This window comes from Anastrepha obliqua, chromosome 4 (assembly GCF_027943255.1).
Source record: "Anastrepha obliqua isolate idAnaObli1 chromosome 4, idAnaObli1_1.0, whole genome shotgun sequence".
In the NCBI taxonomy this organism is placed as follows: Eukaryota; Metazoa; Arthropoda; class Insecta; order Diptera; family Tephritidae; genus Anastrepha; species Anastrepha obliqua.
In genome coordinates this window covers 45,261,573-45,281,835 of record NC_072895.1, presented here as the reverse complement: position 1 = coordinate 45,281,835, position 20,263 = coordinate 45,261,573, and the positions used below count along the sequence as shown (strand labels likewise).

At 35.9% G+C, this 20,263-nt stretch overlaps 1 protein-coding gene across 1 annotated transcript; it reads left to right on the top strand.

Moving 5' to 3' along the window:
- The first annotated feature begins 16,843 nt into the window (after positions 1 to 16,843).
- Positions 16,844 to 18,302, top strand: LOC129246135 (uncharacterized). Its single transcript, XM_054884696.1, has 3 exons — positions 16,844 to 17,824; positions 17,905 to 18,066; positions 18,132 to 18,302. The coding sequence occupies exons 1-3, from the start codon at positions 16,844 to 16,846 to the stop codon at positions 18,234 to 18,236; spliced, it is 1,248 nt and encodes a 415-aa protein (XP_054740671.1). The 3' UTR covers positions 18,237 to 18,302.
- Positions 18,303 to 20,263: the final 1,961 nt, after the last annotated feature.

The following is a 20,263-nucleotide window of genomic DNA, read 5'->3' as shown; positions in this document are numbered from 1 at the left end:
TCGGAAAAATTAAAACCCATGTCCAAAATACTTGAATCACCTGATATGGAATCGCTCTGATATTAAATTGGGCAGCACACGCACATGAATTGTAATGAAATAGTGAATGATTGGAGAGTACAGTTAGTAAATTGGCGATCTGTTCTACTGGACGTTTGTTTTAGGAGTTTAATGAAGTCGCTGATCTATGACAATATGGCGCAATCCACAGACTACCTTAAAATTATCATAGCCCAGCTCATTGCTCAAATTCAGCCACATATTTCCAGCAGAATCATTGAAAATTGAACATCTCGGACACCATGCAAACCAATGGTGGGCATTTAAACGACACGAAATTCCATTTCCCACGGCAATTAAAAAAATAACATTAAAACCTCACACCAGGTTTGTTTTATTCATTTTCGACCTCCCCTTATTGGAAAACCCTATAGTATATTAAACATACATACTCATATATATCAGCTGGAATCCATTACTGCTATACATATGTACATATATGTATGTATATGCATTGATAGTTATATTATGTACGCACAATTTATATACATATACCCCATATAAAACCAACACATGAATGTGCATATGTATGTACCCTAAGTGGGTACTTTGGGATACTTTTGAAAGGGGCACGCCAACGCTGCTGCAACGATCGGCAATTGAGAGCGCAAACTACCGCTTGCGTATGAGAGTGTAAGATAAAGAAACCTCCTTGCTGTAGAGGGAGTGTGTGTGTTTATTAGAGATGCCGATATGAACGGCAATTGTTGCTTCCGAGATTACGAGATATTATATTTAGAACGTAATGCCGGGGATATTTTTCGGATTGCTAGTTTGTTAAATTCAATAAAAGTTCAAAGAACCTAATACATTTTATAAAAATTAAAAGCATTTTAAAAAACTATTTTATAATATTAAGAAAATTTTGCTGCAAATTAAAGATAAATACTTATAAATAATTTATCTCTTTTTTAATTTCTGTTTTGACGGAAAACACTCATTTCGGGTCGAATAACTCGTAAATTTGTGGATATATTCAAGGACTGCACAGCATTTAAAATTGAGTTCTCACCTTGCTCCAATTCAAACTTATTGCAACTGCCGACGAAAAACGGCACTTTGCAAGTAAGGGTTTGATATGTCTTTAACTGGCAAAAAGGGGCAGTTTTGTAACATGAATTAATTTGAAACTTCTGCTATATCAAATCCTTCCTACACTCCTACAAAATTAATATCCAAAATTAATAATCAAATCTATTTGTTTTTTTTAAGTGCTTAAATGAAAGCTGATATATTAATATGGCGTATAAATTTTGCTTCTTCTACTGGTAAATGAGTGTGGCTTTCAATAGTTCTCAATCTATTGCATACGAGTATAAACATAATTTTGTTACTGCATTTTATTTAAAAACACTTAAATCGTATTCTAAACACCCCACTTCCTTAATAATTTGATCCCGAAGTCATGTGACCTTCTCTAATTTCGGCATGTGGTATCTATTAATGGAGATAATGTGTGCCATTCTCTCTTTAATAATATGAATTTTGTTTTACTTTAGCTATTGCCAACTTTAAATATGTACATACATACTTATGTGCATGCATACCTCTGTATGTCTGTATGTATCTAGAATTTTCGCTAAACAAAGTATCTTATAAGGCTACTCAACTAAATACCAAAACATAACCAAAGTAGTGAATTAATTGAATGGTAATATTGTTTTGTAAAACCAAGTTATTTTTTCTTCAAAATTCAGCGAAAAATACTATAAAGTTTAAAAGCAAAGAGAAAAACTTACCAAAGAGAATATTTATTAAAAAACATAGAGAGCGCATTAACCAATATGAGCACACGATTCATTGATCGCTCGAAACTCATATAAGCTTTGTTTTTTGTTTTTTTGTTGTTTTCTCGCTTGGTCATGTTTTGCTCTCTGTTTATATTCATAATACATGCGCCGATAGTTTATGCCTGAAAATAAATTTTTGATATAGGTATGGGCGAGTATGTGCACATATGTATGTATGTATAAGTACATAATAACAAACACCTACAAATATAAGCATTCAGGTTTTTTTGCTTTTTAATGTTTTAAGTGGACTTTGATCCTCACTATTGGCGAGCACTTACAAGCATAATAAATGCAACAATTTACTTCTCGAGAAGGAAAAAAACATTATTAAGTAAACCTATTTAAATTAGTACATATTTATAAATTGTGATATCCAATGAACACCTATACACATATACTTACATACATATATGTAATTATATTGTATATTTAAGTAATATTATATATATATAAGTAATATTTTTGAAAAGTAAAAATATTTAATTGAAAGTATTATACGCGCATTTTTTCTAGGATTATTCTAATAGAGATATTCTTCATTGGTGTTAATGCAGCCTATGTAACGTGAATTGCTCATGAGCTAGAAGTGGGAAACAATTCGCAATTAACTGCAAATACGAGTAGCACTTAATGAGTCCACTTGAGTCGGCAGCATTTTTAATAATTGCGTGATTGTTTTGATAAAATCGAGCCATTGATAAAATGAAAAAGGGGAGCGAGTGCCAACAGCCAAAGGGAGCTTTCTAAATAAAAAAAGAGGTTGTCTGTAAAGTCGATTTACTGACGACAGTTTAACGTGACAAGGTCATAAGAAAATACTGATTGGATAGTTGATGCTTTCCATTTCAATTCAACCGGGCTATTCGGGTCATGTTCTTCGATTTCGATGTAACTAAAATATGTTGCTCTCTGGTCAAAATAATGAGACACGTATTTTTTTGTTCGCCCGAAAAATTTTTTTTTCAAGAGTTATCGGCAATTTTGTTTTTCGGCTCAAACTCGATTTTTTTAATTATATAAGAAAAAAATTTTTTTAAATGCCCAGAACTTAGTCAAAAATGAACCGATTTTAATAATTCTGGGTTCAAAATGATCGTAATTACTTACGCGAGCGAGTGTATTTTTGTTTTTTTTATAACTTTTTCCAAATCAAGAGGACACCTCAAACTTCAATTAAGCTGAATGCTCAGTAGCTAAAATGAGTTGTTTTTGAGTAATGAATTTTTGAGTAAAAAACCTGTTTCGCACTTTTTGTTTTTTGCAAAATAAAAAATTTGCAACTACTTTTTTGCAACTGTTTCTACATGAAATCGCTCGTGTAAGTAATGACGATCCTTTGAACCCAAAATTATTAAAATCGGTTTATTTTTGACTAAGTTATGAGCATTTAAAAACAAAATTTTCTTATATTATTAAAAAAAATCGATTTTGAGCCGAAAAACAAAATTGCCGATAAAGCTTGAAAAAAAATTTTTTCGGGCGAAAAAAAAATACGTGTCTCATTATTTTGATCAGAGAGCAACATATTTGAGTTACATCGAAATCGAAGAACATGTCCCGAATAGGCCTTTTGAATTGAAATGGAAAGAATCTATATAAGAAATTTTTTTTATTACTCATAACTTAGTCAAAAAAAACCGATTTGAATGATTATGGGTTCAAAACAATCGTAATTACTTACACGAGCGACTTCGTGCAGAAACAATTGCAAAAAAGTAGTTGAAAATGTTTTATTTTGCAAAAAACAAAAAGTGCGAAACAGGTTTTTTACTCAAAAATTCATTACTCAAAAACAACTCATTTTAGCTACATACTAGGCATTCAGCTCAATTAAAGTTTGAGATGTTCTTTTGATTTGGAAAAAGTTATAAAAAAAAAAAAAAATACACTTTTTGAAATATTGAATTTCTAAAAAATTTCAATTTTTTTTCTTTTTTGCTAAATAAAAAATTTTCAACTACTTTTTTGCAATTGTTTCTGCACGAAGTCGCTCGTGTAAGTAATTACCATCATTTTGAACCCAGAATTATTAAAATCGGTTCATTTTTGACTAAGTTATGGGCATTTAAAAAAATTTTTTTCTTATATAATTAAAAAAAATCGAGTTTGAGCCGAAAAACAAAATTGCCGATAACTCTTGAAAAAAAATTTTTTCGGGCGAACAAAAAAATACGTGTCTCATTATTTTGACCAGAAAGCAACATATTTCAGTTACATCGAAATCGAAGAACATGACCCGAATAGCCCGGTTGAATTGAAATGGAAAGCATCAGTTGCATTTTTTCAAAAGAAAATTTTAATTTTATTTGTTTGATAGATATTTTGTATGGATATAGAGAAGGAGGTAAATGGAATCGCAATGTAATTGATCAAGTTACATTTACACAAACGTGAAAACTTACGAAACATTTATCAAATTCATGAAAGATATCTTCAATTTCGATTGTGCATCAGACGTTAATAAGTCAACAGCACTAAGAGGCACCATCATCGATTTGACTTTTTCATTTCCTACTTTTCCTATCATCGTCCTATTCTCAACAGAGAAATGGTTCATTACCATGCACACAGGAAGAAGGCATATGCAAATACAAATATGTGAATTTATATACATACATATGCGCATATACAGGGCCCGCCATCTATCGTTAGGGATTTGAACTAGGTATTATTTGAAGAATAGTAACACTAAGCTGTCATCTGATTTGACAGAAAATTAGTTTTATTCTTCCGCTGAACGAAAATGGTTGTGTATACGCTCAAAGAACGCTGGGAAATATTGCGTTTTCGCTTCGCTTCATGGGCTTGGGATCGACTTGAAGAAGATGAAGACTTTTACCGAAAAATCATCTTTTCGGATGAAGCTCATTTCCATCTCGGCGGGTATGTTAACAAGCAAAATTGCATTTGGGGCTCAGAAAACCCGCACGCACTCAAAGAAAAGCCGATGCATTCACAACGAGTCACTGTTTGGTGCGGATTTTGGTCGAGACGCATCATTGGTCCATTTTTCTTCGAGCGAAATGAGCGAGGAGTGGCCGTAACCGTCAATGGAGAGCGTTACCGGGCCATGTTAAACGAATTTTTGTTCCGAGAAATTGAAGAGGAGGATATTGGTGGCATTTGGTTCCAACAAGATGGCGCTACTTGCCACACAGCGAATGCTACGATCAATCTTTTGCGCACTGCGAAATTCTGATCTCGTTTGGCCGCCTCGGAGCTGCGATTTGACAGCATAGCCGAGGCAGTCATATGAATGAAGTTGTATTCCATCATTAACCGGAAGAATTGTACTTCAAAATGAAAAAACAGTTTGGAAAAATATTGAATAGTTTCTTTTTTATAGCATTTTTAATTCCGTAAAATTATATGGCGGACCCTGTATATGCTCACTCAAGTAGGAGAGAGCCAGATGTCCAACGCGGGGGCCGATTGTGCCTCTTTGTCGTTCGTTCCGCGCTCTCGCTTGCAGTTCAAGCAAGGTAACGACGCATGAGCAAGATAACGACGCATTTTTTGGTGCGTGCAGCCGGCTACATCGAATTATAAGACGTTATCACGTCAATAAGTAATTGACACTTTTGTTAAGTGTTCGGCCGAGCTCCTCTTGTTCTGCAAATAGAAGGGCCTACAGTTTTAAGCAGACTCCGAACGGCAAATGCTTTTTATAAGGAGATTTTTCATGACAGAAATACCCATGGAGGTTTTCGATTGCCTGCCGATCGTTATTAGAAAAAACTGTTTCTATTATTGGATGTTCATACACGGAGATTCGAACCTACGCACTTTCGAATGGTAGTCACGCACCAACTGCAATAATTCGGCTACGGCGGCCGCCACGGGAGAAAAACCCTTTAGAAGGTTTTAAGGTCGAGTCGAACGACCGACGAAAATTCTTTTTTTATTTGAAAAGTCCAAGTATATCATTATGTATAAGAAATTACAGCACTCAAGTATCCGCCGCGGCACGGCTTTGAGAGGTATAATTTCCAATGACTAGTTCATAGATCCGGCTGAGTTAGAGCAATGGTCTGGGTTGTATTAACCTTGAAGGCATCTGGCGATTGTCGCTTTTAGACAAAGGGTTGTGACTTAAGAAAAAGTCAAGTCAACCCATCAATATCGCAGTCTGTATTATTTTACAACACAGAGCCGGCCAAATAAGACTTACCTTGTCATTATCACGTTGGGTGCGACCCAGATTGCTGGGGACCGGCGCCGGCCATGGGAAAAGATGAGGACCATCGTAACATTTTTCGTGGGGCCGTAATAATATTGAAGTTAAAAGATAAATGTTACCTGAATGAATGTTGTCAAATATACTTTTAATGAGCTTTATTAAAACATACTAAGCAAAAGTGTGGTCGGGATTTACGCATGCAACAAAATGTAACAACTTTTTTTGTTAAATTTTTGATTTTCTTAAACCCAAATAATCTTAAATTTTCATCATAATAACCAGAACAGTATTTCCAAACTTTATGGACAGCTCCTTCCTTCTCCTGCTGCACAGCTTTCATGTGGCCTTCAATGCGAATATTTCGGTGAGCACCTCTGCCAGACTAATCGGCCACTTCATGAAGGATATGGGAGCTGATCTTGAATTATAATAGGCCTTTTCGTTTCGCCCAGGCGTATCAAGTGGCGAATAGATGAAGCAATTGATACAAATAAACATATCTTGGTAGCGCTGGAAAAGAGCTTCTACATTTGTTTGTGAATAAAGTGGTTTATACAAGTTTTATGAGGTATAACCATACTCGTTAGCGACGAGTCTTGCTCGATAACTTTGTTATTGTTTTCACTTGGACATATTTCGTCAAGTGAGCAGAGCCCAGAGATAGGAAGCAGAGAAGTGGCAAATCGAAGGCCTTTAATACCGCAAATACTTATCGTTGAATAGAATAGAAAAAGGCCGTAAGTTTAGCGACTTGTTGTGTGCTAAAAAATAATGTGATCAATAAAGGAAAAAAAAAAACAAAAAGGAAAAAAATATTTACATATGTATGCTATTACGAAGAAGCCAACTCCTAAAGAGAGTTGGTTGTTAAGAAATATGTTCTCGTTTGTTTGATTTGCCTTTGCCTGCCGAGAGACGATCACTTTTAGAAACAATCTAGTTGCGTTCAAGAACACAAAATTTTGTCATTTTTGCAAGTACACGTTAGGTAACGCCAAAAAAATTAGCCATCACATACAAATTTAGAGAGCAAAGTGACAGTAAAATGCATAAGAGACGCTTATTTAGTGCTTGAGAACTTTTAGCCAGCGAAAGTTATGCACCAAGAGTTACAACTGATTTTTTTTCTAAATAGAGTTTTTATTCGACTTCAGTAGATGTATCATCGCCTAATAGATATATCAAATTAACAAAATAATCACCATTAAATTAGTGAATATATTTACTATAAAACTGCAAAATGAAAGAGTATTTGCAGAAATTTATATTTTATTAGCTTTATACTAAATTAACGATATGCAGATTACTAAGTAATACCGAAATTCCGCACTGCCATAAATGTAATTTATTTCAGAGAAATGGCCTCATTCGAATTACGATGAGTTCAATATTTTATTTGGTGTTTTTTTTTATTCTGGCCATGGTGCTTATCATATGTATATGTACATAAGTAAATTCATTCATATTATGTGTCATATAAATACATACATACATATATTATACATATGTATACATAATATGAATTGTCAGTTAGCTGATAAGGTGTCAAAAGTGTATCAATGCAGGCGAAAGGCGCAATAAAAGTAGACATTTACTTTGACACTGCAAATATTGTATGTATGTATGTATCTATGTATGTATGCGTGAGTAATTGCATATATGTATTACATATAAATTAATACAAATGCGTTATAAGTACACAAGCTTGTATATAGCTTTTTTTGTGCTTATAAACCGCACTTTGGACGGTGTATAAAATAATATAAATACTTATATATTAATTACTTAAGTAGTTTTAATTAAACATTAAATTTTTTCTCAATCGAATTATAATTTATTTTTTATGCTTTTGAGCTGTTGTCAAACACCTTTTAAACCTGCTCAATTTATATGGGCTGGCATAGCTACTCGTATGCGTGATTGGACATGCTGCATTAAATTAAAGAGAATTTTTCTCAATTAATGTCCTGTCTTAAAAAACAACGGTAAACCTTCGAGTCCCATAAATTTCTACTAAGAGAAAGTTTTTCTCTTAAAAGTCATTTAAGTTTCAGTGCCAAAAATCTTTAAGTTTCAATATATTTGAGTATTTTTGAGAAATCATCAAAACGCACACAACATTTTGAAGAAATTTGGCATAAACACATATCAGTGATATGTAAATATTATTAATTCGCTGTGCAAGTTCAAATTTGCGCAAAGGTTTTGATAGGTGATTTTACTTAATTCTTCTTCTTAATTGGCGCGATAACCGCTTACGTGATTTTGGCCAAGTTTAACAAAGCGCGCCAGTCGTTTTTTTCTCGTGCTAATCGGCGCCAATTGGGAACACCAAGTGAAGCCAAGTCCTTCTCCACCTGATCTTTCCAACGCAGAGGAGGCCTTCCTCTTCCTCTACTACCACCAGCTGGTACCGCATCGAATACTTTCAAAGCCGGAGCGTTTGTATCCATTCGGACGACATGACCCAGCCAACGTAGCCGCTGGATCTTTATTCGCTGCGCTATGTCTATGTCGTGGTAAAGCTCATACAGCTCATCGTTCCATCGTCTGCGATATTCGCCGTTGCCAACGTGCAAAGGTCCAAAAATTTTACGCAGAATCTTTCTCTCGAACACTCCAAGCGTCGCTTCATCGGACGGGCCATACGTCAGGACGGGCATGATGAGAGTCTTGTAGAGTGTTAGTTTTGTTCGTCGAGAGAGGACTTTACTGCTCAGTTGCCTACTTAGTCCGAAGTAGCACTTGTTGGCAAGAGAGATTCTACGTTGGATTTCAAGGCTGACATTGTTATCGGTCTTAATGCTGGTTCCTAAATAAACGAAGTCTTTTACAACCTTGAAATTATAACTGTCAACAGTGACGTGGGTGCCGATACGCGAGTGCGCCGACTGTTTGTTTGAAGACAGGAGGTACTTCGTTTTGTCCTCGTTCACCACCAAACCCATTCGCTTTGCCTCTTTATCCAGTTTGGAGAAGGCAGAACTAACAGCGCGGTTGTTAAGGCCGATGATATCAATATCATCGGCATACGCCAACAATTGTACGCTCTTATAAAATATTGTGCCTGAGCGATTAAGTTCTGCGGCTCGTACGATGCTCTCCAACATCAGGTTAAAGAAGTCACACGACAGCGAGTCACCTTGTCTGAAACCTCGTTTGGTATCAAACGGCTCGGAGAGGTCCTTCCCAATTCTGACGGCGCTGCTGGTGTTGAGCAACGTCATCTTGCAAAGCCGTATTAGTTTTGCGGGGATACCAAATTCAGACATAGCGGCATACAGGTAACTCCTTTCCGTACTGTCGAATACAGCTTTGAAGTCGACGAAAAGATGGTGTGTGTCGATTCTCCTTTCGTGGGTCTTTTCCACTGTAAATATTTGGTCGACGGTAGACTTTCCATGTCTGAAGCCACACTGATAAGGTCCAATCAGTTGGTTGACGGTGGGCTTCAGCCTTTCACACAATACGCTCGCTAGAACCTTATAGGCGATATTTAGAAGACTAATCCCGCGGTAATAGGCACAGATTGCAGGATCCCCTCCTTATGGATTGGGCAGAGCACACTTAAGTGGCGGGTCCCAAACCCAGCTCCAGCGCACAACCAGCTATGCTGGAATGCTTCGCCTTCTCACGTTAGCTCACTCCCGAACGGGTGTTCGGAAGCTACCCAGAGGATACGTGGGCTAATCCCGGACGTTGTGAGCTGCTTGCACCATTTGCAGACGAATCGTCCTGGCCACTCCCAAGTGAATGGCGATTAGTAACTTTCCCCACTTGCGTGGACTTCTACACATGGAACCATCCTCCTTAATTGGGGTCTTCTAAATTCACACGGCCTCCCCCTTTCATCGGATTGGTGCAGAATTTCGAGATACTGGTAGTTGAAAATTTTTTTTGGACCGCGAAGAGCTCATTTAAAAACCAGCTTACATCATCAATTCTGAAATGAAACGCTTTTAATTATAATTATTACTAATATACGATGCAAAAATCAGTTTTCAAAACATTTTAATGTCTTTAATTTTGTTTTTTACTATTTTTTTAGAAAGATTTCCTAATTTTAACTTTTTTGTAAATAACTCCCGCAATTATAAAGCTATTCTGCCAACATTTTAGACGGGTCTAATCTATTATAATCTCAATTATTCCTGAAAATCATCAAGATGGATGGACTTAGTCTTCCAGTAGTGAAAGGTGTGACACTCAGTCTCTCTGAGAAAGTTAAATATCTAGGAGTAATCTTGGATAAAAAACTGACTTGGGAAACACATGTTTTGCTGAAGGTGGAAGAAGATCTTTCAACAATGTCGTAGAGCCCTTGGCAAAACCTGGGGTCTGAAACCTGCTGTGGTCTGGTGGATATAAAGGGTAGTTAAGTTTCAAGGGCCGGTGTTGATTTTGAATAAAATACAATTTTTTTAGGAAATTATTACAATTTCCCTTTATTATGATAATATTGGTATGATTTAATTACGTATGGAGCAAAATATCGGCCAATTGGCCACCGTGGCCTCGGCGGCACACCTCCATCCGATGGTCCAAATTTTCGATGACGCTGAGGCATAATTGAGGTTCTATGTCGTTAATGTGCCGAATTATCTCATCCTTTAGCTCCTGAATTGTTGCTGGCTTATCGACGTACACCTTTTCTTTCAAATAGCCCCAAAGAAAGAAGTCCGACGATGTCAAATTACATGATCTTGGCGCAAAAGAACCATTGTTTCGTTAGCTGTGTGACAAGTGGCATCGTCCTGTTGAAACCACATATCGTCCACATCCATATCCTTCAATTTGGGCCATAAAAAGTTCGTTATAATCTCACGATAGTGAACACTATTCACAGTAACTGCCCGACCGGCCTCATTTTGGAAAAAATACGGCCCGATGATGCCGCCGGCCCATAAACCGCACCAAACAGTCACTCTTTGTGGGTGCATTGGTTTTTCGGCAATCACTCTTGGATTATTATTCGCCCAGATGCGGCAATTCTGCTTATTGACGAATCCACTGAGGTGAAAATGTGCCTCATCACTGAAGATGATTTTGTTCACGTAGTGCGCGATATGCATTTTGATTTCAACGTCCGTTTTCATAATAAGCCTGAATAACTTTAACGCGTTGCTCGATTGTGTATCTTTCCATGGTTCAAATTGAGTTAGTCTGAAATTGGAAAATATCAAATGAAATGCAGAAAAAGACTTGACGTTTAGGTGTGGTTCACATCGGCCCTTGAAATTTAACCACCCTTTATAAAGCGTCAACCCAATCATCACTTATGCTTTGGTGGTTTCCTGGAGACGGACTATGATTAAGTTCACGCTTTGGGGACTATACATGAGTACAACCTCCGGCAATTCCCTAAATGGTATGCTTTATTACTCCCCTTGGATCTTAAGAAACAACTCCATAAATATGGCTTCTGGCACGAAGGCGCAATTTCGACATATAGAGAAATATTTAAGATGCTATCGGAGCAGTATCCACTGTTTTTGGCATTTAAGGACGACCTTAGGGTATAAACCCATAGTTTCATACCCATTGTGAGAGTAATAAATACCATTACGCTTTGGGAGGAAGTGAAACTGTTTTCCAAACGGTAATTTTTGCCATTTTGAAAGTAGCAGAATGGATAATTGAGAGGAGATGGAAACAGATTGACAGTGACAGTCAGACTGCACTAAAGATCTGGAGATTGCAAAGCTAACCTCAAAGATTGTTCAAGAATGTAAGAAGAAGCTTAATTCTGGTGCAAGACAGAAAAAGCTTGTACGTATATGGGTTCCAAGACAATGCGAGGTCCAACGGAATGAAATTGTCGATGAATTGGCCAAGTGTGGATCAAGCTACATAAAGAGCGATGGTCCGGTCTAGAAACGCTGCAGAACTGCAAAGTACAGGGTGGCTGATGAAAGCCGCTACCAAAAAAAAATTGAATAACTTTTTTTCTTTTTAAGTTATCTGTTCCATTTTTGTTGTAATTTGCAGATTGATCTTTAAAATTTATTAAAATGGATAACTGGGACACGCAAACAAGAATTTGGATAGTCCGCCGCTATCACGCACTGGAGTCCGTAGTTTTGGTACAGAGAGAGTAGAGGCGGATGTTTGGCGGCGATCCCCCGAGCAGATGGACCATAATGAGACTGGTGAATAATTTTGTTGAGCAAGGAACAGTCGCAAGATTGCCTTATCATCGAAACCCACCAGTTCGGACGGAGGAAACGATCGCTGCTGTAGCTGCAGCTATACAAAGCAATCCAAGGGTTTCAACAAGAAGCTTATCTGCTCAACTTGGTGTCAGCCGACAGTCTTTGCAAACAATAATGCACAAAGATTTAGACTTATTTCCCTACAAAATTCAAATGGTTAACAAACTGAATGCAGCAGACTTGCCGATTCGCTTGGAATTTTACCAGAAGATCCTGCAAATGGTGGAAGAAGACCAAAACATGTTAAACTGCCTTTTCATGTCTGATGAGGCCCATTTCGATTTAAACGGCAATGTGAACAAACAAAATTGTCGAATATGGAGTACTTCTAACCCACAGATACTCCACGAGACGGAATTGCATCCTCTTCGCGTGACAGTGTGGTGTGCGGTTTTTTCACGCTGTATTGTCGGGCCTTATTTTTTTGAAGAAAATGGTCACACCGTTACGGTTACTGGAGACCGTTATTTGAAAATGCTGAAAGAATTTTTCTATCCAGAACTACGCCGAAAGAGAATTCCCTTCAACTCTGTGTGGTTTCAACAAGATGGGGCAACGTCTCACATAGCCCAGACTGTTATGACAGAGTTGCGACGAAAATTTCCCAATAAACTGATTTCAAGAAACTCCGAATTTCGTTGGCCCCCCAGGTCGCCTGACCTTACTGCACCTGACTTTTTCTTGTGGGGTTTATGTAAACAAGAAGTTTATAAAACAAAGCCAACAAATTTGGATGAACTAAAACAATCCATTCGGGCAACAATTGCGGCTATTCCTGTCGCAACTCTCAAAGCAGCAATGAACAACTTTTTACTAAGATGCCGCACTTGTGTCAACGAGCATGGGTGGCATTTAAATTCAATTATTTTTAAAACTAGTTAAGCTACATTTAATAAAATTTAATGACCTTCAACTTGAAAAAAAAATAAATGAATTCCATACACTAAAAAAAAGTTATTTGAGTTTCTTAATGTAGCAAAATTCATCAGCCACCCTGTATTTTGTGACAAGTCCAAACAGAAAACTGTCGGACTTTCTTCTAAAACTTGGAAGAAAAGACGTTCGGTTGGTGGTCGGTATTACTACAGTACACAATTCATGGCCTGAGCATTTTCTCTGTGAGTGTCCCACATTTGCTAGAGCAAGGCTACGAGATTTAGGTTCCGATATCATGAGAACAAGTAAAATTTCATAGAATCTGGAAAATTCTCACAGGTCTAACTACCTCTATACCTCTATTCTATCCTATCTTTTTCCTTCTGTTACTTCTCTCCTTTGCTCCTTGACTATTTACTCTTTCACTTTCCAAAGGCAATGGGCTTTTTAGCCTAAGTGTTTTAGAAGATGCAAAATCTGGTTCGACCTTTCAAATTTCAAAATTTCAATTTCATCAAGGTCAGATCATTTTATCTTATTGTTTTAGGTTATTTCTTAATGACCACCAATGATCACCAATTGATAGAGAAAGATTTTTTTAATAGCAGTCGCTTCTCGGCAGTCAGTAACAAAACCCGAGTAGGTATATTTCTGACAACAAAATAATTCTCACAAAGCCATTCAGCCATAACGGCATTTGAAGATTTATTGTGGGCGTCTGATGTCGCACGGCGGCCGCCGTAGCCGAATGGGTTGGTGCGTGACTACCCAAAAAGGGCGGCCGCCGTGAAACATCAGACGCCCATAATAAATCTTCAAATACCGTTATCTCGAAAACCGAAGCCAATCTAACAAAACACCATTGAACTTAGGAGGCCACAATTAATTAAGATCTCCTAATAAACCCTTGGCCAAATAAATGTTGAAATCCGATCACAGTGTTATTATTCATATTATTCAAAATAATGAAGTATAAACACATAAAATGTATGTATAATCAATACTAAAACAAATTATAAAAAAATAAAAGCAATTAAACTTTTAAAAAGCACATTCGTCTTTTATAAATGTTACACATGGTGCAAACACACATATCTACATATGTAAAGGGTGTTTTTTTTAGAGGTTAGGTTTTCAAGTTGGCACTACTTTTTTCGTATATGGTCTTTTTGACAGCTATCACTTGATTTATGCTCAGTTTGGTTTGCCATTTCATAATGAATAGACTTACACCTGAACAACGTTTGCAAATCGTGCAAATTTATTACGAAAATAATGGTTCGATTCACGCGACGCATCGAAGAAAATTTTGTTCAACGATGAAGCTCACTTTTGGTTGAATGGGTATGTCAATAAGCAAAATTGTCGCATTTGGAGTGAACATAATCCACAAGCCATTGCTGAGACGCCGTTACATCCTCAAAAAGTCACTGTTTGGTGTGATCTATGGGCAGAAGGAATCATTGGTCCATATTTCTTTAAAAATGAAGCCGGCCATAATGTTACAGTCAATGGAGAGCGCTATAGAGCCATGATTAATGACTTTTTCGTGCCTGAATTGGACGATGTTGATGTGGACGACCTTTGGTTCCAACAAGACGGCGCTACATGCCATACAGCCAACGCAACAATAGATTTATTGAAGGAAACTTTTGGTGAGCGCATTATCTCGCGCCGTGGACCTGTGGCGTGGCCTCCAAGACCGTGCGATATAACACCGCTGGACTATTTCTTGTGGGGCTATGTGAAGTCGCTTGTCTACGCAGATAAGCCCGAGACGATTGACGTCTTGGAAGAGAATATTCGGCGCGTTATTGCTGACATACGGCCCCAATTGCTGCAAAAAGTGGTCGAAAATTGGGCCTCTCGGCTGGAATTTATTCGAGCCAGCCGCGACGGCCACTTGCCCGAAATCATTTTTAAAACATAATGGCAAACCCTTATCTTTATAATAAAGCTAAATTCTTGGCCATAACATTAAATTATATACGTTTTATTTCCTCTTGAAAACCTAACCTCTAAAAAAACACCCTTTATATATTCCATACTATAAGCAGTATAGTGGATACAGTAGTGGGCAAAAAAATAGCACATATATACAATACTCGTAAATAACAGTAAATCACAAACAAAAGATATTCTAATGGTTTCATGGTGTACTTTAGAATATTTAAATTATGAAATACGCCAATAATACTGAGTGATATGCCCACTATGAACTTTTTAAGTGGTTCCACCACCATGTTTTACTTTTTGTTTTGGTTTTTTGATCATTTAAACCAGACCTTGATTTATACTCGTATGCAAGGCGAATTTATTACAGGTGACAGCAAACACATATAAGTAAAACCCTACATGTATTTGTTGTTGCGTTTGGTGCAAGCATCACGTCAACGTACAATCGCAAATGTAAACATACGAATGTAAACATACCAATACATACAAACAAAGCATATCATTTTGACGTAAGCCATACCTACGGCGAAAAATTCAGCTGGGTGAATGCTGTCACCTTAATAAATCCACCTTGCTCGTATGTAACCAAAGACCAGAATTCTCCAAAAATGTATGAAAAATTTCTGATGCTTAAGGGGGGGGTAGGGTCACAAAATCGAAATTTTTTTTCTTCACTCATCTTATAGTAAATCATTTCAAGAATGTTGTGTCAAAATTTTAAGTGGATCGGAGCAGAACTCTCAAAGTTATAGCCTTTGTAGGCATTCTACCTCGAATGCGGAGCATCGATAATTTCTCAGAGTCAATTTTTCAAACGCGTTTTTCCCGAAACGACTTCTTAAAAGTCGGTGCCAATCACAACTCCGAAACTATTCAACCGATTCTTTTCAAATTTGGCACACGTTTTCTAAATCAAAAATATCTCCCCCCTACACTGTTTTTTTTTTATTTTTTGTTTTTTAAGGTTGTTTTTCACTTACAAATATGGCGAAATTTTTCGCCAAAAATGCTCGTTTTACGTTTTTTTGCCACCAAAACTACAAAAATGAAAAAAAAAAAAATTTTATTAATGTAGGGGGGAGCATTACGTCATACTTTAACTGAAAAATTCGACTTTTTTAGTTTCAGATGATTCTACGACGAATGCCGATTGGCACCGCAGAGCACCTCTCGAAAAACATATCTCCAAAAAAACTCTGTCATGGGCTTATTTGTCAATATTTTATTATTAATATTTTTTAAAAACTTATTGAAAAGATATACAATAACATGTAACTGATTTTATTAAAGTATCTTAAGCCATATTTCTGTAAAAAATTCACAAAAAAAGTGTTTTTTTTTTAGCGCTAAACCCTACCTCCCCCTTAACGAACTTCCTTCCTTGAGTATCAATGCATTTGACCCTTATTTTATCGCTCCAGAAGACAGTTTCCCATAATATTTTGCACTAATTCATGTAATAATAACATTTAATACAAAAACAAATGATGTCGTCTGCAATTTTTTTAAACAAAGTGTGTGATTATTTCACCCATAGTTCCGCTTAATTACATCACTCATTTCAGTCAAATGGCATTTGTTTTTAAACGCGCTCGTTTTACGGTGTATGCACAGATGAGTATCTTAAAATATTAACAAAGCATGTTTATTTTTTACACAATTTTATAAAATTTCATGCAATATTTATCCCTCATACCTAGAACATTGAACCAACTAGTATATTTTAGTCATCGAACACTCAATATTCTTTTTTTCCTCGCACTAAAATGAATTGGCAACGCATTTTACGTATAAGCAACTGTTTCCTGCTACTCACTGGTTTTCAGCTATACAGTTTTGAACCGAACAGACAGCGTTATCATCTATCCCTATGGGGTCTTATTAATTTCATCGTCCTTACACTTTTCTATATTATCTGCGTGAATCAGCACTTCATACACTCACCGCTACTACGGATTTTCCACGATGTGTCACCATTTCTCTGGAAGCTGATCCGTGTACAATTAATGCTGGGTCTGATGGTTTTCATATTCCGGCTGTTTGCAATGGCTGAAGTTGGGCGTGCATGCAATAGTATTGCATGCTTTTCCTCGCGAGTATTTGCGCGAAAATTCACCATAGAGGAGGCATTTGCTTATTTTTTAGTATTCTCAACATTTCTGCTTACATTTTGCTTTGCTTTGTACATTGCCTATGAAATGGAATTCAAACTGCCGCCTTGGGATAATATTTTCATAGGCTTTGGACTATCCATTCCACACTTGGCTTTGGCAGGCGCTTTGAAATTATACACACTTAACTGTTGGTTCATGCGCGAAGAGTTACTGGAGCTGAATACGGAATTGCAGGATGTACTGAGGACGGAACAATTGGTAGCTGAGGTGAAAATTGCGGACGACAAGATTGAAATGGAAGTTAGTGCTAGTGCACTAAATGCTTATGTGAGAATGCCAGTAAAAGATAAGCAAAAACGATTGGATCAGTACTATGGACGATTAGAACAGTTGTCTGACGAAATACAAATTGTGAATACAGCATTGGATAAGGAGTTGTTTCTATTGTTAGTGATGAACAGTTTTTGTCTACTGGCGGGAGTTTATACGTTGGTCTATTTCGAAGCTAGTTGGCATATATTTTTCTCTCCATCCTGGAGGCGTATTTTCTATGCCGCCAACATTGCGATTTACGTGCTAATCTTCTGGGATTATTTGTGTTTGTGCACAAGCGTAAGCCTTTACAACAAAGTGGTGCGGATGTGGCCATTAACTATTGACTTTTTTTTGTTACTCTTTAATGTAAGTTCTATCATTTCTTTTGTTATTTTCAGAAATCCCAATTGCTTGTGGGTGTACAAGGGGTTTTAAAATCAAAAAACTTCATAGAAAAACCCACTCGTACTGCACTGAAACGTATACAAAATCTGTTAGCCTCCAAGCTCAGGCTGCTATTATTTCAAGCTGTGGATATAAACATTGCGAACTTGTTGATGGTAAGACATTCGCTATATATTTTCTCATCACACAATTTTTAAGTCTACTAATTGCATTTTCTAAGGTACACATTGTTCTGGGAATAGTTATATCACTAATTGTGATGTATAAATATTTGAACGATCAAATTTGTTCCATAGTCACACAATTGACCGATAGCGATGACTAACAATTAGCGCTATACACATTCTTAATAGCAGAACAAGTTTAAAATAATAAAATACTCGGCTAAATGCACAGCACTTCCGTTTCCGTTTGCGTAGAAAATTATGATATATTAAAGTCACTCAATCAGCACAAAGCAGTGGTATTATATCGGAAAACTATCATATATTTCAATCAAAGATTTTTATAAAACAGTAAAACCAACTTTTCGTGAAATTTTACTACTTTGGAAAATAAACGATCTTCAAAACTCACAGTTATGAATTTTTAGAACGAAATGGCTGAAATTGTACTGTTTATTAAACACAGCTCCAATATGGTGCTTTCGACTATCTCAACATCTAGACACTTAATTTTATTTTCATTTTATAACAACTGCCAAATTTGATTGGATGCGATGGCAATATCTTATGTGTTGGCATTGCCATGTTATGTTATTGTCGTTTTAAAAGAGGAAAGAAGGAGGCCGATATTCTGGGTGAATTCTTTTTTGCAAAAAAGAGGTTGTCTGTAAAGTCGGTTTACTGACGATAGTTTAACGTGATAACGTCATAAGAAAATACTGATTGGATGGTTGCATTTTTCAAAAGAAAATTTTAATTTTATTTGTTTGATAGATATTTTGTATGGATATAGAGAATGAGTTAACATTAACATAACATAACATAACATAACATAACATAACATAACATAACATAACATAACATAACATAACATAACATAACATAACATAACATAACATAACATAACATAACATAACATAACATAACATAACATAACATAACATAACATAACATAACATAACATAACATAACATAACATAACATAACATAACATAACATAACATAACATAACATAACATAACATAACATAACATAACATAACATAACATAACATAACATAACATAACATATCATAACATAACATAACATAACATAACATAACATAACATAACATAACATATCATAACATATCATAACATAACATAACATAACATAACATAACATAACATAACATAACATAACATAACATAACATAACATAACATAACATAACATAACATAACATAACATAACATAACATAACATAACATAACATAACATAACATAACATAACATAACATAACATAACATAACATAACATAACATAACATAACATAACATAACATAACATAACATAACATAACATAACATAACATAACATAACATAACATAACATAACATAACATAACATAACATAACATAACATAACATAACATAACATAACATAACATAACATAACATAACATAACATAACATAACATAACATAACATAACATAACATAACATAACATAACATAACATAACATAACATAACATAACATAACATAACATAACATAACATAACATAACATAACATAACATAACATAACATAACATAACATAACATAACATAACATAACATAACATATCATAACATAACATAACATAACATAACATAACATGCTGTTCAAGCAAGGTAACGACGCATGAGCAAGATAACGACGCATTTTTTGGTGCGTGCAGCCGGCTACATAGAATTATAAGACGTTATCACGTCAAAAAATAATAATAACATTAAAACAACAGGTATTATTAACAAACTTGGTTTTATTTTAAATTCTTCAAATGAATCAAATTAATAATAATCAATAAGAAGGCATATGCAAATACAAATACGTGAATTTATATATGTACAAATGCGCATATACATACATATATACGCTCACTTAAGTAGGAGAGAGCAAGATGTCGAACGTTGCCGTTCGTTTGCTTTGTTTGCTTTGTCGTTCGTTCCGCGCTTTCGCTTGCAGTTCATTCAAGGTAACGGCGATGAGCAAGGTAACGACAAATGATTAAGGTAACGGCAATGAGCAAGGTAACGACATATGAGCAAGGTAACACTAATGAGCAAGGTAAAAGGGGTAAAAGGTCAAAAGGGTAATGCATAGTCTGGAAAACTAAAATGATCAAAGATGATGCCAATGTGAATGTTACAAGAAATATCAATTGGC